At 44.4% G+C, this 22,837-nt stretch overlaps 1 protein-coding gene across 2 annotated transcripts in view; it reads left to right on the plus strand.

The window, feature by feature from the left end:
- The first annotated feature begins 9,519 nt into the window (after positions 1–9,519).
- Positions 9,520–22,837, plus strand: part of FCHSD2 (FCH and double SH3 domains 2) — a 245,329-nt gene continuing 232,011 nt past the window's right edge. Inside the window, exons 1-2 of one of the 2 annotated variants that reach the window (XM_065944799.1) lie at positions 9,520–9,971; positions 11,725–11,822. In XM_065944799.1, coding sequence (XP_065800871.1) covers positions 9,951–9,971; positions 11,725–11,822 — 119 coding nt within the window. In that variant the 5' untranslated portion in view covers positions 9,520–9,950. The remainder of the gene's footprint in view (positions 9,972–11,724; positions 11,823–22,837) is intronic. The other variant, XM_065944798.1, reaches the window with a different exon arrangement.

Raw genomic sequence — 22,837 nt, forward strand, 5'->3', positions numbered from 1 at the left:
GCTCTGGTTTATATTAATCTTTCTTATAGTGCTATTTGTTTTGTTTTGCAAATCTTGGAATGTTGTTAAGTCCAGCATGGGTGGCCAGAACCCCTCCAGGGGCTCAACAATTCCAAGATCTGTCCCCTATCTAATCTGTGGTTCCAGGTGGCCTGTATTCACAGCAAGCAGGTAGTCAGGACAGTGTCCAGGCAGGTCAGAAGCAAGGTCAGAGGCCTGCTCTGCTTCCTCAGTCTCTGAAGCCTGAACAAGACTTTTGTTGTTCAGTCACTCAGTTGTGTCTGACTCTTTGTGACCCCACGGACTACAGCATGCCAGGCTTCCCTGTCCATCATCATCTCCCAGAGTTTACTCAAACTCATGTCCATTGAGTCAGCAATGCCACCCAACCATCTCATCCTCTGTTGTCCCCTTCTCCTCCTGCCTTTGATCTTTCCTAGCATCAGGGTCTTTTCCAATGAGTCGGTTCTTTGCATCAGGTAGCCAAAATATTGGAGCTTCAGCTTCAGCATCAGTCCTTCCAATGAACATTCAGGGTTGATTTCCTTTAGGACTGATTGATTTGATCTTCTTGCAGTCCAAGGGACTCTCGGTCTTCTCTAGCACCACAGTTCAAAGGCATGGATTCTTTGGCGCTCAGCCTTTTTTTGTCTAGTTCTCACATCCATACATAGCTACTGGAAAAACTATAGCTTTGACTATATTTACATTTGTAGGTAAAATAATGTATCTGCTTTTTAACACGCTGTTTAGGTTTGTCATTGCTTTTCTTCCCGGGAGCAAGCATCTTTTAATTTAATGGCTGCAGTCACCATCCACAGTGATTCCCTAATACCACGCCAACATACACCATGCCTGAGAGAGAGAGAGAGAACTGGGCCCCAGGTCACAGGGCCAATGTGAGATAAACAGTATCCAGATTATACAGTGAAGACCACATAGCTAGAAAGCAGTAGAGCCACAATTCAAACCAGTTAGCCTGACTTGTTTGAATTTTGGATAGAGGAGCCTGGTGGGCCACAGTCCCTGGGGTCGCAGAGTGTCTGTCGGACACAACTGAGTGACTAAGCACAGCACAGTCTGACTTAGAACTTAACCCAAGCTCTTAGCCATGACCCCAAGCTAAACGCCCAACATACAGGGAGGAAAGCAATGGAGTTAGTGAGACCCAGCCCAAGGCGCCTTGTCCTCAGACCTGCCCTCTGTCCCCTTTGTGGTCCGTGCACTCACAAGCCTCCCCCTGTGGGGAGGAGCAGTGAAGTCACTACCTACCCAGTGTACCTTGTGAGGACAGAGGGCTCAACAAAAACAGACGACAGGCCTGAATAGGCCCTCAGGTAATACCCTTCCTTAGGGAGCTGTACTGGGCCTTCCATTCTATTATCTGGCTGCGCACACTGAACACTCCACTGCTGGTAAGCCTCAGGTTTCTTCAGGCTTTCAAATCCATCCATCCATCCATCTATCCAGGATTCCTTGTCCTAACTGCTGGGAACACACTGACAAATAAAACCTCATCCCAGAGATCTATGGGGATGGGGAGCACTGATAGGATGGGTGAGATAGGGAATGCACATGCTTATTACAGAGTGTGAGAAACACCCTAAAGGGGTATCACTTTTCCAAAAAAAAAAATCATTTTAAATTTTATTTATTTTTGGCCGGGCTGGGTCTTCTCATTGCAGTGGCTTCTCTAGTTGTATAGCATGGACTCTAGGTGTGCGGGCTTCCCCAGTTACAGCATGCAGGCTCAGTAGTTGTGGCTCGTGGGCACTAGAGGGTGGCTTAGTTGCCTCACGGCATGGATCTTACTGGACGGGATTGAACTTGTGTCCCCTGCATTGGCAGGCAGATTCCTAACCACTGGACCACCAGGTAAGCCCAACACTTTTCAAAATTTAGAGCAAACATCAAAGTGGGATGGAAGTGGGATGAAGTGGGTCACCCATGGAAGACCACAGTTCACCTCTGCAGACTGATTTCCCAGGATTCACTACTCAGGCTGTTACCAAACATGGCTCAGGCCCATCCAGCCTGCGGTTTCTGCTCTCTTGCACTGTTCCTTTCCTGGGAATGTCCACCTCCCATGCATCAAAGCCCACTTCTGGTTCAGCCTTCTGAGTCCCCTCTTTTGGACAGAGGCAGCTTCCCCATTTGGAGCTAGCACAGCTAGCTTTAGAATTTCTTACTCATGCTCAAACAATAGTGAAGCAATTCTTGATCTTGTTTCTCCATCTGTAGCTCCTGTTAATTCAATTTTTCATTTTCTCCTCCCTGGATACTACACTTACTCTAAAAGTTTGAAAGTTTGGCAGCCCAGTTTTCGAGAGAAGAGGTTGGGTGAGGCCAGAGACTATGACAGAGTTGTTAATCATTTGGATACTGGAGTTGCGATCCTGCTTCTAACTGTGTGATCACGAGGAAGTTACTTAACCTCTCTGAACCTCTGTTTTCCCATCCTTAGTGAAGTGAAAGTCACTCAGTCATGTTCGACTCTTTGCGACCCCATGGACTATAGAGTCCATGGAATTCTCCAGGCCAGAATACTGGAGTGGGTAGCCTTTCCTTTCTCCAGGGGATCTTCCCAACCCAGGGTTCGAACCCAGGTCTCGTGCATTGCAGGTGAACTCTACCAACTGAGCTATCAGGGAAGCCCTTCGCATCCTTAAAGTCAGGATAATTGGTGTTGTGAGAATCAACGAGTTAATATAGTCAAAGCCTTCAGGGCTGTGCCTGGTACTCCATCAGTGTGTAAGAAATGTTAGCTGTTATTATTATAGCTATCATGAGGGGCCAGGCCGATGTGCTTGTAAACAACTCCTCACACCCAAGCAAAGCTTGTGCAGATATACAGAGAGGTTGAACACACAGCCATAATTTGAGATGAGGCTGGGTGGGTAACTGTAACCTCATTTTAGAGATGGACATAGGCTCAGACAAGGCAGGGGCATTCATTCATCTAACAAATATTTATGGGCAATTTCCGCATGTCAGGCCTCTCTTCCCACACAAAGATTTCTGAATCCTCAGGGGAGGGGATGAAGGTACTGTGTTTTAAACAAGCACCCTTAGGTGATTCTCAGCTGAGGCAAGTCTGAGAAAAACACATCCCAGGATACTAGGGCAAGCATCTTGCCAGATTCCAAATTTGGAACTGGGTTTGATAGGAAACACCATCTTCTGGTGGCAGATTTGTGTATCAGTTTAAGAGCACAGACCCTGGAGCCTTGATTAACAGGGTACAAATCTTAGTTTGCATTACCCTTAGCGACTGCAGGGTAAAACGTGGCCAATAATATTACCTATTTCAAAGTTGTTGTGAGAATTACATTAATTATTTATGTGACGTGCTGACACATAGTAGCTATTATGAAGTGTAAGCTATTATGATTACTCTGCCCAGTGTAGATAAGCATCAGCGAAGGCAGGGGTGGTGGATTTGATGCTTCTTACCCCAGGATTGGCTCTGACTACAGTGTTGGCGTGTCTGTCTCTTCAGGGAGACTCACCACCTGCTCCCTTCTGCTGGAAGAGCTTTCCTGAGCCAGGGAATTCCCTCTCATAGCAACTGACAGCAGCTTCCAACATTCTGATGCCACGCACACTGCCTGCAGCAACATGGCAAGAATTAGATCCCATCGCGGGGCCAAGGCTGGACCGGGAAGTCAGATGAGTTTAGGGATTGGAGCTGTCCATTTAGGAGGGCTGAAAACCAGAGAGGGAGTACAGGTCCTGGGGAAGCTTCTCTCCATACACTGGGCCAACTTTGGTTGAGACCGGTGCTCAGCTCACCCATGCCACAGTACACTGGTGTGTGGATGGATGTGTTGCAGACAGGCAAAGGGTGGGTGCCCAGGGAGAAGGCAGGATGCCAGGGCCTCTGCCAGCTCTCCAGGACACTCATTTTGGCCTACCGCCCCCCAGCAGGGAGCAGGCAAGCATGTTCTGTTTTGGCATTAACTAGGCAAGCTGTGGGAAAGTAAGCAGCAGGCTTCCTAAGCTGAATAGGGTCTGCTCCCACCAGAGGTCAGTGCACGGTGGTTACAGAGCTGTCCCTCCCCCATAACAACTCTCTCCCCTGGTCCCTGCCTGACTCCCCATCCCCCAGCTCAGCCTGAAGGGTCATCTCTGTGGAAGAGGCTCCCAGATGGGTAGCATCCCATGCCTTCCAGGCTGGGAAGCCCCAGTGTCACAGAAGAGGAAATGAAGGCTGAGGGAGGGCAGGGACTTCCCGGGTCCTCACGGTGAGTCAGGGCAAAACCAAGACTGTAGCTGGGCTCAACCTCCTCCCACGGGAATTCCTCTTTTTGTGTTTTATTATTATTTTTTTTAAACTTGCAAACAAAACCAGAATGAAAATGCAGGGAAGTTGAAGGAAAACACATGCATGCACAGAGGAAACTCATATTTGTAGGCCAGGATGTTGTAGACATTTTATATAAACATTCCCATTTAATTCCCATCACAACCCTGCAAAAAATCATTATTCTCCTTTTATAGACAAGGGAACTTGGTTTAAAAAAGGTTTTAGGACTTGGTCAAGAACCCAAAGCTAGACAGAGGAGGAGCTGGACATCTGACCCAGGTTTGCTGACCCCAAATCCCTGTGCTGTCCACCCAAACCTGTTTTACCCATTGGTCCAGCTTCACAGAGTGGTAATCACAGTGCAGCTCCCAGTGGGAAGCCCTGGTCAGCATCCCACATGGCAGTCATTCAGCCTTCGTGCATGTATCCCAGGTTGGGTAGTCACTTGACATAGCTCCCCAGCCCTTTACAGATCATGTACCTGTTATTTCATTTGACCTGCACCCACCCACCGAGGAGGAACACAGGACAGAATCTGCAATGTGCCAAAGGTCGCACTCAGCAAGTGCCTGGTAGAGATAGGACTAGGTCTGTGGCTTCCTGCCTCTTGATGTCAAAATCATGTGATGGTTAGCTCCTATTATAGCCTTGGCACTGTCTCCTCGCCTCCACCCCGAGCTGTAATACTCCTTGACAGCGGCACTGACAGAGCACGTAATTCCCTACCCCAGTGCCTACCTCTCAGGGACTCACCTCTGGCCTTAAATCCCTGCTACCTGACTCTCCTGGGCTGACCTGCATGTACTGACTTTACTGCTATACCTTTGGTTCATATATTGATATTGCGGGCTGCTGCAGTACAGGGCCTGGAGTATACCCCAGATAGCTGCTTACAACTGAGCCCAGAATAAGGGGCTTATTGATGCTGGATGGAATCTAAGATCTAGTTCTGCCACAGACTCACTTTGTGCCCTAGGAAGCCTCTGCCCTCTTCTTGTGGCTACTGATTTTGAAGCCTCACTCCAGTGGGCTGTGATTCTCTGTCTGAGAGCTGTGGAGGAGACAGGCTCATTTCTACATCAGGCTTAACAGAGGCCTGTATGAGAGATGCCTCAGGCAGGAGCAAAAACCAGTGTGTGTGTGCGTGCTGGAGACAGAGGGGTAAAGGTGACTAGGGTAGAAGGGAGGTGAATGGGGGTGGAGGTCACAGACAGCATTGTCTGCAACAGCATTCCCAGGTCAGCTTGCAGGGGCAGGGTGCGGGGCTCAGGCAGGAAATAGCTGGCAAATGGATGGGCAGACAGGTAGTCCTGAGAAGTCTGCAACAATGTGAATGGGGGATAATGACAAAGCAGGGAAGGGTGTAGAGGAGGCTTTGAATCCCCACTACAGGAAGGGGTGCCTTAGTGCATAATGGGAAGATGGGATGGTGGCCACCTTCTCTGGAGAAAGCCTTGAATGGAGTACCAACCTGTAGTGGGTGTCCATTCTGGGGTGCTGGGGTGGGTGAGGTGGGTGCTGTTCCATGTTAGCCATGCTCAAGTGCTGCTGCATACTTTACCTGAGGTTTCTCCAGGGAGGCCTGTGGAATACTAGAATAGCTCACCTTTCAATGCCCACTCTTATATCTGTACCAGACCAACTTTCAGTTCTGGCTCTGACTTAAATTTAGAATCACATTCCTTCCAGGAGACTATATAGCCGCAGGCATGGTCAAGGGAGACCACAGCTTCAGAGCCAGAGGTAGTCAGGGGCCAGACCTGGCTCTCCTGTCCTAACTGTGTGACCTTGGGTAGGTCATATTACTTCTGGGCCTCAGTTTGTGAAATCTGTGAAATGGGTCATATGTATTTGCTAGGGGTTGTTGTGAGGGTTAGAAGCAATGAAAATAATATGCTTAGCTCAGAGCTTGAAACATGGAAGAGGCAAAATAAATGGTAGCTATTATTAATTCCTTCCCAGGGTAAGAATCCCATCTGTGGCCTCCTCAATGGAAGGGAGCCAGTACCTGGTTGCACAGTCACAGGGACAGAGGAGCTCACTCCCTCCAGGGGCCACTCTGCCTGGAAAACGTCCTTTAGATCCAGCTGAGACCTGTACCAGTTCTGTCTCCAGGGCCACAGGAAAGTTCTGTGGCATTTCCCCCAAAGAATCTCAAGAGATCTGACTATAACAGAGTGCTTGCTTGCATTGCAGGAGCAAGGCTCTGGAAGTCCCCAGCCTGGTTCAAAGGGGACATTTTAGTCAGGTTTACATGTTATAGAAATCTCTTTCTCTATCCCTGTGGAGTCTGGAACATATGGATTGTACCCTCCCAAGTCTGCTTTTTTTCTTGGGTGAACTCTCCCAATTTCTTGAACACTTCTCATAGAGGCAACCTCAGGCAGTGCAGTGGTAAAGAATCCACCTGCCAGTGCACGAGATGGGAGTTTGATGCCTGGGTCGGGAAGATCATCTGGAGAATGAAATGGCTACCCACTCTAGTATTCCTGCCTGGGAAATCCCACGGACAGAGGAGCCTGGCGGGCTACAGTCCATAGGGTCACAGAGAGTCGGACACAACTGAGTGGCTGAGCATGCATAGAGGCAAACAGGAGAACTGAGTTCTGGTCCCAAATCCATCACTTCAGGGCAAGTCACTTATCTTCACCAAGCCTCTGGTTCCTCATTTGTAAAATGAAGAAAACAACACTCTCTCATAGGATGATAGTGAAGGTTAGCTTGGAAAAGTAATATAAAAGTCTGGGGTTGGGAAAAGGCACTTGGTAAATATTAAATATATTTTAAAAGAAACCACATGTTTGAGAAATGTTAGCAAGTTAGCCCATCTGGTGTTGCCTCTTAGCTTCTTACAACACCTGTAAAGGAAATCATTCCAGAAAGTCAGTGCCATTCCTGGCTTCAGAATAAGGGCAAATCAGGTGGAGGGTACCATCCTCAATCCTTAAAGTCAAGTCCCAGGGTTTGACTTTAGCTGTGAAGAGCTTACTAGGTTCCAGGTTCATTCACTTATCTTACTCTGCAATTGTGGATCAAGGCCTAGAGAAGGCTTAGCAGACCAGTGATAGAGACTGAATCCCAAAGTTCCCAATATCCAGCACTTTTATATGCCTAGTGCTCACTTCCAATAAAGAGAGGTGAAGGGAGGATAATTTCTGGACCAGGCTAGTTGTAACCTTTTGTGTGCAGGACACTGCATTTGGGAAAGCAGTTACCCCTTTCTCCCCACTAGCCCAGTGTCATTCATGGAATGGTCAGCCTGGAACTCAGCCACGGTGAAGGCCCAGGCTGATTCTTCCTTGTTCACCCTTGTGTCCCCAGTGTCTGGTCCAAAGCTTGGCACAAAGCAGGACCTTAGCAAATACTTTTTGGATAAACGATGAATCAACCAGCATGTATTAAACACTAAAAGAGAGGCCCTGTGGTAGGAGAAATTTTATTTAATATAACGAGCCTGTGAAGCTGGTTTTAGATGCCCATTTTACAAGTGAGGAAATACAGGTTGAAAGAGATGAACTGACTAGGTCAAGGCCTCACAATGAACTGCTGGTGGAACCGAGACTAAAGCCCAGCCTGCTACCTCCACCCTAGGCACTAGCTGCCAGCCCCACAGAGGCCAGGGAGCCGGGCCTCCACCCACTTGTCCCCTTGCCCCAGGCCTTCCCAGATACTAATTGAGGACTCTCATGAAGGGTTCACTTTTGAATGGCCTCAAGGAAACCAGAAATAGCAAGCCGAGTCTTCCAATTCCTATACAGGTTAATCTGACTCAAGCATAGCTCTGATTCTATCAACTTCATATTCAAGAATCTAGGCTAACAATGTAAACAATCTAGGTTGTTCCATCTTCCTAATAGCTGGCCAAGAGGCTTTGGTCAAGTTATTTGGGTCTCTCCAGGCTTCACTCACTTTCCTCTTTTGCCTGACTCTGCTTCTGAGAACAGGTGTTTGAGACCCCAACTTCTGATAAACTGGGGCATTCTAATTCACCCTCCACACATCCTATGACTCTGGAAGAGAGGTGTTTTTCGTTTTTCTAAGGACTTCAAGGGAGGCTGATATCACTACACCCAGATAGTCTGGATAGAGGAGGAAGACAGAGTCCGGGGAGCAGACCAGAGCATCCTCGTTGGGAGATGAGGAAGCCTGAGCTCACCCAAACAGCTAGGCGCAGGCAGAATGGACTGGCACCCAGAGTGGGCTGGCACCTAGATGTCCTGACTCTCATTCAAGAGCTTCCTCCACTGCCCCTGGAGCTTTCTTTACTTTTCCTCTTGATTATCTGTACCTGTTTCTCTGAACCCTCGAGAACACTTAGTCACTCAGAGATTCTACTCCTGCTTGTAACCTTCATAAAGTCTCCACTCCTCTGGCCTTTCACCTGTGAAATGGGGGATGGGGTGGGTCCTGGCCTTAACGACCTCACGCTCTTTGACTTGGACGCCCTGTAGCAGACGACAGATTTTTCCTTTGCAGGGCAACTAGTCCCCCTCGCCCTCACCCAAGCCAGGCACCCGGGGCCGCTGCGAAAGGACTTGTCCACGCTCGCTCCTAGGTGCCTTGGTCCGCCAGGCTTATCTGCACGAGAGGGTAGGGGTGTTGGAGGACCATGAAGCAAAAAAGGCACTCTGCTACTCCCGCAAACAAATAGGCATGGTGCCTGCTCCCCCCCACCCCGCCCCGCCACATTGTAACTAATACACACTCAGACACACCACCCACACGAGTGGGCGTCAGGAGAAGACGGCAGCTTACGCGCGTGCGTCGGCGCAGAGCCCTCTCCCGCTCACGTGCGCGCACCCGCCGGAGGCGCGCACCGCGGCAGGCAGGCGGGAAAGCGCGCGGGAAGCCCCCGGCAGGCTCCCACTGTGGGGGAGGGAGGACTGGAGGCGTTTGGAACGTGCCATTCTCGGAGAGAACGGGGGGGCGGATTTCCGTGCTGCGATAGCGTAGTTACCCCTCTCATTCGCTGACCGATCTGTTAGCTCCCTCCGTTCCCCCCGCGATACTGAGCCCCAAGCCGCGGCCGCGCTCCCTCCCAGAAGCCTGGCCCGGCCCCTCGAGCCCCGCGGTGGCCTAAGCTGTCCCCTCCGCCGCCGGAGTGGGGCGCTGTGCTGCGCGTTGAGGCCGGAAATTCCCGCGGCCTGAGTGGAGGAACCGAAGCACAGAGCGCGGCGCCGCCTACCACCTCCCGGGGCCCGGCAGAGAGGGTCGGGCTGCCTTAGTGGGGGTGGGAGGGCCGCGTGTGAGGAACCGCGGAGCCGGCGGCGGGTGGGGAGGCGCGGAGGGCAGGGGACGGGACGACAGGGTTGCTGCTTCAGAGGTGCTGGGAGACCCTGCGCCCCCGCAGCCGGGCCCCCGCCCCCTCGCGGTCTCCGCCTCCTTGCCTCACACACCCCCCGGGCCGCCCGAGCCCAGGCCTTCCCGGGGCTCCTCCTCCTTCTCTTCACACTCACCCTCCGACCCGGGTTCTCCTGCCACCCGCCGGCCTTGCAGCTTCCCGGGCGAGTCCTCGTTCTCAGGCTCTTCTTACACACACACACAAGCACACGCCCGCTCCCGGGGCGGCCCTCTCCTCTCGACCCTCCTTTTCCTCTCCTCACTTACGCCGCCGTGGGAGGAGGATTGATGTCCCTTCAGCATCATGCAGCCGCCGCCGAGGAAGGTGAGGATGCAGCTGGGGGTCTTTGAGGTTTTGGGCGGGGATGCGTACAAGGAACGCGGCTGGGGCGACCGCGGCGCCCCCTCCCCCTTTGCGCAGGGGGCCGTGACCGCCGTCGTCTCGGGCTTGTCACTCACTTGCCGCCGGTTCCTGGAGGGGGCGCGCATGTTTGGTGCCTTCGCGGTGGAGGGGCGGCCGTGGCTCGTCCCCTCCACCGCACAGGAGACCACCCCCCCCCCCCAACCCTAGACATTTCACAAGAGTTTCTAGTGTGTGTGTGTGTGTGTGTGTGTGTGAGTGTGAGCGAGCGCGCATGGCAGTGCTCTCTGCAAAGTGCTTTCTCCGGGGCTGCACCGAGGGGAGGTGGGGGAGCCCCTGCAGCTTTGCAGAGCCTTGTGTTTGTGTGATTGTTTAGTCTGCACCAGGTTTGAGCCCCCCTCTCGCTTGTTGCCACCCTCGCGCATTTGCCGATTTACAGGACGTTTGTTACCAGCCTCGCCTTAAGATTTGGCTCGCTTTTCCCACCGGGCGACCGAAAAGAAGTCGCAATAGCCACCCCACCCCAGGGGAAAACAAGAAATTAAGCATTGAACGGTCCTGCCTTTCTCTTCCCGGTTCCTGCCCCGCCCCTCCGACAAGGGGGAGAGGAAGGTGGTGATTCTGTTCCCAGGAGAGCGAGAACCGGGCCGTGCGTGGCGTGTTCGCCGCGATCTGGGCTTGGGGTGGGAGTGACGAGTGCTCCGGGCTTGTCAGCAGCTTCAACCCTTCCAGAACTGTTTCAGTGTCCTCTTCCCCAGTTTTTTTCCCAGGAACCGAGGCTGTGTCCTTGTCGTTTCAATCTTGCAGATGGTTACTGAGTGTCTACTCAGGGCGCTGGGTGGAGGAGGCTGTTCTGTACTCCCCTTGTGGGCAAACATTTGGTGAATGCCTAACTCACTCGTGTCTGCTCCCTCTTCTTTTCTGTTTCTCACCTGGGTTCTCCAAGTGAGTCTTTTTTTTTTTCTCACGCATAGCCCTCCGGTAGCCCTGCTCCGGTGGCGGCGAGGGTTCCAGGCCCACTGTAACCTGAATCCCGGCCTGGCGGGCGAGGCACTGGCCAATTTGCATTTACTGTTCTGTTTGAAGTGGAAACGCCACGGGAACCGGCTTGCTGGGGTGGCTTAAAAGCACTGCATATGCTGGAAGGTCACTTTTGCTTTCTTCTTTGTGAACAAGAGATTGTGATTTGATGTGCTGTCAGCAAGGGCGTCATCCTGGGAGTGTGCTTCTCCTAGCCATTATAGAATAATGTTTGTAGTTGATAGATGCATATAATTTCATGATTGTGTAAATTTCAGTCATTAGATATTAGGCATTCTTATGTCTCCTTCTCCCATCTATGCTCTGCTCACCTCTCCTGATGGTTAATAACCTTTGAATCCTGTTTGGAGGAAATAGAAGACAGACTCTTTTAAAGCTCTAAGAAGACCTAGATAGGTATTGTACATGAAATGAAACTACTGGCAGTTTATTTTATACCTCTTTAATCTGTAATTTTTATACTCATGTACTTTCATTTAGCTTCTGCTTCAGGTTATTTTGGCTAGTTGTTAAAATTAAATATCTGCAGTAAACAAAATTAGGTGGCTAATAACAGGATTGTGATCCTCAGGGGAGAGGCAAGTAACAGTTATATATTCTGACAAGTATTACATATTTTCCTTGAATAATTTTTTAAAGTTGCGGTAAGCCCTTATAAATATATGATATATTTCAGGTGAAAGTTACACAGGAACTGAAAAACATTCAAGTTGAACAGATGACAAAACTTCAAGCCAAACATCAAGCAGAATGTGATTTGCTTGAAGATATGAGGTAAGGTTATAGTAAATAGTTGGAGAACTTCTGTATCTCTGTTTCAAAGAACCTTTGAGTTACCAAGCCCCAGGAACTGATGATGGAATTTCCTTTTGGATTTCCTGCTTTAAGTCTATTAGAGCTTTAACTCAGCTAGAAATTGTAACTGGAACTAACACAATACAAACTTTTTTTCCTTCAGTGGAGAAACCTATAATGTTCACATACTTTTATGAAAAAGAAGTTCTTACAAATTTATCAAATTATATAAACAGTGAAATGGAAATTCTTATTTAATCCTTCTAGTAAATTGACCTTTCTGCGTTTATTGACCTTAACGATTTCACATGGAATTTTAAACTGACACCTGGTTAATGATTAATATCTGGAGGTGAGCCAGTCAACCTCAGATGATGTTAGAACATGACAAATATAAGTTTGAACATTAAATTTAGTGGGACATATGTTTATCGGATTTTATTGTTAAACTTAACCTGTATCCACAATCAACTAACTTTGAATTTAAAAGATAAGACATCTTGCCAGCATTGTGAAAGTCAATAACTTTCTTTATAGAGGTAATCATGACTCATTTTATTGAAAGAAACACCACTGTTTTAGCAGTTCTATAATACAAACTGACAGCAAACATAATTTTGTAAAGGTTGATTTGCATGTTGAAGCAGAGTAGCTGCCATTCTTATTTCCCTATATTAATGTATTTATTAAATTGAAATTGGGTCTGTAAGCCTCATCAGATTTTTTCCTGTGGCACACAAAACCTCGTTGATTTCATGAAAAATACCAACTCTGTGTTGTCGTAATTATGTGTTCAGGTAGCTGGATTGTTTGTAGCCCAAAGATTTTTTTTGATAGTTCCTTTTTTTCCCCTCCCATATTTAATTTAGGTAATGTTTATGAATATTTCTACTATTTACATATCTTTTCAGGGTTTCTAACTAAGCCATATTAATTTAGACTTGTCCAAACTTGGATATACCAAGATCATTGTTTTCTGACTGGAAACTGCTTTTTTTTTACTTACATTTTTACATTGGCATACAGGTGAGTAACGAGACGTTGTGTTAGTTTCAGGTGAAAACTATTTTAGTTCTGTATTTGTTTCTTTGCTTTTCTTGTGGCCACAGGGATATTTTTAGACTTAAATAATTCCTGTGCAAGATACCCAAAATTTTTCATATGGTTAAAATTAAGTTTGTAACAACTATTAAGTGAACTAAAGCATTTTATATTCTAGCAGTTTAGGAAGGCAGACTGAGTTTGTAAGTAAAGTTCTTCTGTGGGGTATGAATAGTCAGTAGTCATTGTCCTTTTGATTATAGACTTCTTGTTTGCATTCTTTTCTCTATTTCCCCTATTGCCTCTTCCTTGACTTACGGTCAACTAGATGGACACACAGTTGCTGCTAAGTTGGCATAGGTTGTTGCTCCCGCTGCTGCTGTTTAGTTGTTTGTATTATTCCTGACTTCATTACATTTCACTTGCATTGTTGTGGTAATATCCTAATTATTGCTTTAGTGTTCTCATATCTTCTAATCTTCTCCCAATCTCCATTTAAATCTGTTTTCCACATTGTCATCAGTTAACTTTCTAATAACTATTATATATGAGGTTCTCTGTGGTCTTCTAAATAAAGACCAAACACTTTGTTATAGCATATGTAGCCCTTTGCAACCCAGCTGCAAGCTACAAGCTCCGTTTTCCTGGTTTAGTTACTACCGTTTCATGCCCATTTATCCTTCCTTCTTAATCCTCTGGCTTGGCCACCCAGGACTTCTGGTTATCTAATTGTGTTCTCTACATGCCTTTGTTTGCACCCTCCCGGTTTTCACCTGGCAAATTCTGGTTACCGTTTAAGTTTGTGAGTTTGCTCTTCTCTGTGATCTCAAACGATTTTGATTTTCACATGCTTCTGTCTTCCCCCATCATGTGAATTTATCATTGAAGTCGTAGGCTAAGTCTTACTTGGGTTTGTATCTTTGTACTTTTTGTTTAAGCTGGCAGAATTGTTAAGTGGATGTAACTGGTTATATTTAAGTGCAGTTTATTAGTTTTTAGGTGATATATTTTATAAGGTCTATTTATAAGGAGCTATAGGTGGTATTGGATCTTCCTGGGTGGTTCAGTGGTAAATAATCTGCTTGTCAATGCAAGAGATGCGCGTTCAGTTCCTGGGTCAGGAAGATTCCCTGGAGAAGGGAATGACAACCCACTCCAGTATTCTTGCCTGGGAAATCCCATGCACAGAGGAGCCTGATGGGCTACAGTCCATGGGGTCGCAAAGGAGTTGGACACAACTTAGTGACTAACAACAATAGGTGGTGTCATTGAGTTGTGTTTTAATTTGACTCATGTAGGCACTTTAAATTGTACTGTGGCTATTTGATGTTGAGTATATCTCTGTGTGTGCATGCTCTTTGTGACCCCATGGATTGTAACCCACCAAGTTCCTCTGTTCCTCTGGAATTTTTCCGGTAAGAATACTGGAGTGGGTTGCCATGTCTTCCAGGGAATCTTCCTGACCCAGGGATTGAACCAGAGTCTCCTGCATTGGCAGGAGAATTCTTTACTACTGAGCCACCTAGGAAGCCCGAGTATATATGTATTTATATATAATAGGTAAATACAGTGATTGTTGGTGCACCAAGGATTAATGGGATTCTTTATATTTTAAAGGAGTGTGTTCTCCTTTGTATTAAATAAGTGAGACGAATCCCTTCATTCTTATATAGTTGTGAGCAGAATACTATATTACCTTCTAAAACATAACTTTAGATTTCTGATTTGCTTTTTTCTCCCTAATGGTAATGCTGAATTGGAAGTTTAAAATTGTCTATTCTCAATAGTCATAACTTTTATTGCTTGAGGAGAAGATGGTCTGGCTTTTCTGGTCTGTCTTAGCAAGTGGAATGACCTTTTAAAAATTCATTAGAAGTCTCTGAGCTTGGATTTTTATATGTATTTTGTTGTAAAGGATCTTGCCTGCTTTTGCTTTTTTGAGGCTTTCACCACCACCTTCCTCCCCCAAATCCCACAAATAACTCTTCTTCTCACTGATGCATCCCCCACCAGTGTTACACTCAGTTTAAATTACTATGAATTTATTCTCCCCAAATTCAGATAACTTTGATTTTTAACATAAAGAAGTAGACAGAGAAAAAATTTTTGTGACTTAAAAAAAAGTTAAGAAAAAGGTCCACAACACATTAAACTGTAAATAGGAAAATTTTATGCTGGGTTATAGCTTCCCTGGTGCCTCAGCAGTGAAAGAATCTGCCTGTAGTGCAGGAGACATGGGTCTGCGTGTTTGATCCCTGGGTGCGGAAGATCCCCTGGAGAAGGAAAAGACAGCCCACTCCAGTATTCTTGCCTGGGGACATCCCATGGATAGAGGAGCCTGGTGGACTATAGTCCATGGGGTCATAGAGAGTCAGACACAACTTAGTGACTAAACCACTATTAGCATCAACCATGGCTAGTTCCCCACTCCCTCTCACCTTGTGGAATTTTGAAAGGAGGCTGATTATGGTATCGTGTTTTTTTCCCATTGCTCTCTTCCCCTTCTTCAGTTTATTTGTTCCAGGGGTGCATGTGGAAGCTGGTGTATTGGGAGTGAAGTATGAGAAGGAAATATAACTCATTTGTTGTTAATCAGGAACATTCCATGCTTTGGGGAGATTTTATACTGAAGAGTTTCCTGTTGACTTTGCTGTCAGCAGTAGACAAGCACACTTTACTTTCTTTTTAGTTTATTATTAGTTTCTTCTCTCTTTGCTTTCTAAGGCCATGTATAAGTACGTTTCTGAATCCTACAGCCTATGTGTTGTCTATTAATATAATGTATTTCTTGTTTATTCTAATGATGTGATAACTCCAGTCAGTAAAGAAAGTTCTTTGAAGAGACCCGGAATAAAAGAACTGCCTTCTTAGCAGACATTTTTAGGTTGTTATATAATATTTAAAAAATCTTAGAATTTTAGAGTCAGGTGGATACTATGGTATTTGTTGATTTTATAGGTGAAAATGGAAACCAAGCCACAGTTGATAGGAAGTGAATCTTATTGAGGTAGACTCTACCCACTCCAGTATTCTGGCCTGGAGAATTCCATGGACTGGATAGTCCATGGGGTCACAAAGAGTCGGACACTACTGAGTGAACTTTCACTTCACTAGACTTGTTTACTTTCCCGTATCTCTATTTCCCAAGCTTTTAACCAAGGAATTCATAATGGCTCCCATATTTGGAAACATTTGCCTATCAGAATACATTCTAACAAATAATTTGTGTTCTTTTTATTTTTCATATACTGAGCTGTGAGTCAGCTTTGAGTCAGTGTTTTAAGGCCAGTAACATGACTACAACCAAAGGCAAAGATACGTAAACTTTACCTCAGAGAAGGCTAAGTGTATGTATGATTTCTTACAGATGTTCTGAAAAATTTAAACTGGCTCAGGAAGCACTTGTCCTTTCACTGTAGACATCTGCAGGTCTAGTGACCTCAAATAAGGAATTGCTATGCTATATGTTACCTTCTCCAAACTGTTGGTTCATGAGGGTCACTGGGGATTGGCTTCTGAAGTCTGTTGATGAGCTCTGAGACTTTTTTTTCATTGTCTCGGATACCTTTATATATAAAAGGGAAACTTAGAGGTAATCTAGCTTCCCAAGTGTTGCCAGCAGTAAAGAACCAGCCAATGCAGGAGACCTAAGAGACTCAGGTTTGGTCCCTGGGTCAGGAGGATCCCCTGGAGGAGGTCATGGCAACCCACTCCAGTATTCTTGCCTGGAGAATCCCATGGGTAGAGGAGCCTGGCAGGCTACAGTCCATAGGGTCGTGCAGAGTTGGATACGGCTGAAACGACTTAGCACGCAAAAGTAATCTGGTCTTGTTTGTTGTTCATGCACTCATTTGTTTCCAACTCTTAGCAGCTCCATGGACTGCAGCATGCCAGGCTTCCCTGTCCATCACCAACTCCCAGGGTTTACTCAGACTCATGTCCATTGAGTCGGTGATGCCATCCAACCATCTCATCCTCTGTCGACCCCTTCTCCTCTTGCCTTCAATCTTTCCCAGCATCAGGATCTTTTCTAATGAGTTAGCTCTTTATATCATGTGGCCAAAGTATTGAAGCTTCAACATCAGTCATTCCAATAAATATTCAGGATTGATTTCATTTAGGATTGATTGGTTTGATCTCCTTGCAGTCCAGGGGATTCTCAGGAGTCTTCTCCAGCACCACAGTTCAAAAACATCAATTCTTTGACACTCAACCTTCTTTATGGTCCAAGTCTCACATCGGTACATGACTACTGGAAAAACCATAGCTTTAACTAGATGGACCTTTGTCAGTAAAGTAATGTCTCTGCTTTTTAACACACTGTCTAGGTTTGTTATAGCTTTCCTTCCAAGGAGGGAGCATCTTTTAATTTCATGGTTGCAGTCACTGTCCGCAGTGATTTTGGAGCCCAAGAAGATAAAGTCTGTCATTTTCTATTTTTTCCCCATCTCTTTGCCATGAAGTGATGGGACCAGATACCATGATCTTACTTTTTTGGATGTTGAGTTTTAAGCCAACTTTTTCACTCTCCTCTTTCACCTTCATCAAGAGGCTCTTTAGTTCCTCTTTGCTTTCTGCCATAAGGGTGGTCTCATCTGCATATCTGAGGTTATTGATATTTCTCCTGGCATTCTTGATTCCAGCTTGTGTTTCATCCAGCCTGGCATTTTGCATGATGTACTCTGCATATAAGTTAAGTAAGAAGGGTAGGGGTTTTAAAATTTTATTTATTTAAGATTTGTCTTTGAAGTTTATTGTCTTCTGGCACCTAGTATTATTAATGATAATTCTTCTGACAGTTGTTTGGTTTTTAATTTTTAGCCACACCCCAAGGCAAGTGGGCCCTTAGTTCCCCAAACAGGGACCAAACCTGTGCCCCCTGCACTGGAAGGCAGAGTCTTAACCTCTGGACCTCAAGGGAAATCCCTAGAGGGTTTTTAAAAAACAGATTTATTGAGATCTAATTCACTTGCTATACAATTAACCCATTCAGAGTGGGTTTTTTTTTTTTTTTGTATATTCATAGGGTTATACAACCATCATTATGCTTCAGAACATTTTTGGTCTCCTTTCAAGAAACTACTTATTAGCAGTCACTTCCCATCACCTTATCCAGCCTTAAGCAATTACATTCTCTCTCTGTGGAAGTAAAATTTATGTAAATGGAATCATACAATATGTGGTCTTCAGCTTTTACTTAGCATAATATTTTCAAGGTTCATCCATATTATGGCATGAGTACTTCATTCCTTTTTTATGGCAGGATAATATTCCATTGTGTGGGTGTACTACATTCTTTTAGTCTGTTCATCAGTTGATGGACTTTTTTGCTATTATGAATAATGTTCCTTTGAGCAAATTTTTCTGTGGACTTATGTTTTCATTTCTCTTGGGTGTATACCTAGTAGAGCAATTGCTGAGTCATGAGGTAATTCTATATTTAACTTTTTGAGGAACTTTGAAATTATTTTCCAAAGTGGCTATACCATTTAATATTCCTGCTAGCTATAATGTATGAAGGTTCCAGTTTCCATACATTTTACCAATGTTTGTTATTGTCTGTCTTTTGATTATAGCCATTCTAGTAGGCGTAATTGTTGTTATTTAGTTGCTAAGTCATGTCTGACTCTTTGCGGCCCCATTGACTGTAGCTCACCAGGCTCCTCTGTCCATGGAAGTTTTCAGGCAAGAATACTGGAGTGGTTTGGCCTTTGCTTCTCTGGGGATGGATCCAAGCCAAGTCTCCTGCCTGGCAGGCCAATTCTTTACCACAGAACCACCTGGGAAACCTTTAGTAGGTATGAAGTGGTATCATATTGTGGCTTTGATTTGCATTTCCATAATAGCTTAGGATGTTGAGTGCTTTTGTGTGTGCTTATTGGCTGTTTGCATATCTTCTTTGGAGAAATGGGTATTCAAATCCTTTGCCCATTTTTAAATTGGATTGTCTTTTTCCTATTGAGTTGTAAGAGTTCCTTTTTTTTTTTTGGCTCTGCTGAGTCTTAATTGTCATGGGTGCTTCTCCAGTTGTGGTACATGGGCTCTTTAGTAATGGCATGAAGGCTTAGTTGCCCCATGGCATGTGGGATCTTAGTTCCTCAACCAGGTATCAAACTCATGTTCCCTGCATTGGAAGGCAGATTCTTAACCACTGGGCTACCAGGGAAGTCCCATAAAAGTTCTTTATACATTTATTTTATCAGCTATATGATTTGCAAATATATGCAGTATTTTTCCCACTCTGAGGTGATTCTTATGTGCTCTAAATTTTGAGAACCACTGAAGTGGTAAAAAAGAATAAGAACTTTGAAGATAGACCAGAAATTGAAACCCAGCTCTGCCACTTATTAGCTGGATCATCTGGGACAAACCACTTAGTTCTCTGAGCTTCATATTTCATGTATGTAAAATAAGGTTAATGCCTAACATTTTGCTGCTCTGTAAAGAGTTAAACAAGTTAGGTAAAACACCAGGCATGGTAGATGTTCACCATTGGTTGCTTCAGGATGTCTTATGCAAGATAACAAAGTAAGTTATTGTGTGTTTTTCTTTAAATTTGGTTTTAATTTATTTTTAGTTGAAGGATAGTTTCTTTTCAGTGTTGTGTTGGTTTCTGCCATACATCAGTATGAATCAGCCATAGGTATGCATGTGTCCCTTCCCTCTTGAACGTCTCTTCCACCCCATCCCACTTCTCTCGGTTGTGATAGAACACCAGTTTGAGCTCCCTGAGTCATAGAGCAGATTCCCACTGGCTATCTATATTTATTGTGTTTTATTAATTCTCATAAGCATATATTTTTACATTCTTACATTTCTAAAATCTGGATCCATCTTATAGTTGCTTTTGTTTGTGATGTGGTTGTTGTCTCTTCATGCACAGAACTTGCAGAATAGTTTTCAGCAGTCTTGGAAGAAAAATCCCAGAGATATGGTTTGAATACAAATGTTGGATCATCCAGGCTTTTCATGGCACAGAAGATGATATTGTGTGGAAAGACAGTAATGACTGATTTCAGAAAAGTGATTCAGAATAATTTGAACCTGAATGTGACCAATTTATTCACCAATTTATTACTTTTACTTTTTAAAAATTATGCACAGGAGCAATGTATGCTAAAAATCTAACGAAGTTTAAGAGCTCTTTTAATAAGTTGTGATACAGCATTGAATCAGTTTAAATGGGAGCATTTTTTCTTAGTGTAACACAGTGTGATTTGTAATCAGTGGAGTTTTAGATAATGAAAATTGGAAGTTGCAAGTCAGGTTCTGGACCCTGGTTTTTTGTTCATTCAGCAAATCTTATTGTTTCTCAATCTAGTATTCTTTCAAATTAGAATTTAAAAATGAAGTAAATCATGAGAGGGAGAATTTTTTTAAACAGAGTTAGATGGAATTAAACTAAGGAGTAATAATGAAAGTTACCCACCACTTGGGTTAAGAACAGAAGTGCTGAAGAATTTTTATGTGCGATTTTCCTTGATTTGCTCTTTTTAGCCACAGTTATATGAATATGGCTTGCCTGGAAAATCCCATGGACGGAGGAGCCTGGTAGGCTGCAGTCCATGGGGTCCCGAAGAGTCGGACACGACTGAGCGACTTCACTTTCACTTCTCACTTTCATGCATTGGAGAAGGAAATGGCAACCCACTCCAGTGTTCTTGCCTGGAGAATCCCAGGGATGGGGTCGCACAGAGTCGGACATGACTCAAGTGACTTAGCAGTAGCAGCAGCATATGAATATGGAGATCGTAAAGGTGATCTGAGTGGTAGGGTAGCTGATCACAGCTACTGGAATGAGCCCTAGCTTAGAGATATATAACATGGATATGAATCCTAGTTGTTAATCTTTATTAATTATGTGACTTTGGGCACAAGTCACTTAAACTTCTCTTAGCCTCATGTTTCTTATCAGCAATGATAATTTTAATACCCTATGGGGCTATTTTGATAATTAAAGTAGCTCACATAAAAGCTTTCTTGCCTAGTGCATAGCACACAGTAGATGCTCAAGTGCATGTGGAATGTAATTTTGTTAATTAAGAACATCAGTTCAGAAATCATGGTCTTTGATTTATTCATCCTGTAAAGAGTTAACTTGTGAATTAAAAAATGTAATGAACCTCAAAGATAAACTGTTAAGTAATGCTAAAGAATTTCCTCCACCAAGTTCAGCAGTCTTAGGTACCTTCCATTTTTCTGTGTGTTGCTAATGATTCACCTTGTGATTGCAGATGGCATATGCAATGCTAAGCATGCTAATCTCATGCAACATTAGGTGGAAAAAGAGGAAGTTCAATTTTTCTTTATGCAAAATTTCTCTCCTTACCTTCTCTCCTTTCCTTCTATGAGGGAAGACAATTTCTACCAGAAATTTTCCCAAAAGACTTTCTCTTGTATCTTGTTGCTTGAGTTTGTTTCATATGCCCTTGCAGCCTAGCTGCAGAGGAGGCTAGGAATGTGATTACCTTTTTGGAGAAGTGGTCCTTGCCAGTAAGAAATAGATATTGGTGGCACTAATACAGCTCTTCCACATTACTTATTGCCCTGTTTGCCACAAGGACCCATTTCTAGTTTACTCCTAGTAGTTCCCATAAAAGTGTAAAAGATATGTTGATGTTAGATTATGAAAGATATATCTAGAATTCCAGTTGTTCCAAGAAGATTAGGAATAAGAGATTCTTTAGAAACCATTTGTATCTCCTTTCAATTCCTTTGAAGTTCACTGACTTAGGTCAGGAGCAGGTTTTTGCATTTACCATAAGTAATGGGCCAGTAGGCCAGTGGCCTCTTAGGATTCTCCTCTTAAAAACTCAGGAGTGGTTAATGATCTTGCCACTTTTGGCCTTCTGATAATTTGGGGAAATCATGGTCTAAAACCCTCCAGGTAGTAGCATTTTTGGTGAAGTCCTTTTACTTCTCAGGTGAAAGTATTAATAAGTAGTAAAGTGGCTAAACTGAAAGCTGGGAAGGACAAATATGAGCTTGAGTTATTCCCAGCTGAATAACTTAACTGTTAATAATTGAGGATTGGCAATTGAGTCTTGAATGTATGAAGTATGAAGTCTTTTACCTGAGGAGGCCTGTGGTGCTAAGTTGATGTTTGTCTTTGTAAATTCTTTGAATGCCCATTTGAATCTCACAGATGCTGTTTGTTGGTGTCAGTCTTCAGGAATGATTTGATGCACAAGCAGGAGCTAGTTTGTAAGTCTGGTTTGTGCTGTTGACTCTTGAGTGACCAATTTGGGAAGTAGGCACAGAAACTTGCAACCATCTCGTTTGTTCCATTGCTGCAGATTTCCTGTCCTGTGTTGGTCAGGACTGACTTAATAGAATATTAGCTGTTGTTTTTATTTCATTTTATTGTTTCTTCATAATATTCTTCATTATACTTTAACATTCCATTTGATCTCATTTTCGGCATTCATGTGCAAGAGTATCTTGTCATCTGGGTGTTTTCTGTTTTGTGAGTAATCCCAATTCAAAAAGAAAATTATTTCTGGTGTTAAAAGAAAAGTGTTATCACATCTGTGGTCCCACAGGAAATAACTGGGAATGTATACCCCTCGATTATATTTTAGTGTTGTTTACCCCCCACTGGTAGCTGGAGAAGGAGATGAGAGGCAGAGACTTTTAAAAATAAAATTTTTTTTGGTTATACCCCACAGCATGTGGGACCTTAGTTCTCCAATGGGATTGAACCAGTGCCCCCTGCATTGTGAGGCTGAGTCTTAACCACTGGCCAATCAGGGAAGTCCCTTAGACTTTTTATTGTATACCTTTTTGTGTAAGTTTGAATTTGGAACTATGTGAATATTATATACTCTTAAAACTAAAACTAAATGATTCAGTATTGGTAAAAAAAAATTTTTTTTAAGCTCTACCATTAAGTGTCAATGTAGCATTTATTATTTAATTTTTTGGTTGCGCTGCATCTTTGTTGCTGGTCGTGG

The sequence above is a fragment of the Muntiacus reevesi genome, chromosome 9 (assembly GCF_963930625.1).
Source record: "Muntiacus reevesi chromosome 9, mMunRee1.1, whole genome shotgun sequence".
Lineage (NCBI taxonomy): Eukaryota > Metazoa > Chordata > Mammalia > Artiodactyla > Cervidae > Muntiacus > Muntiacus reevesi.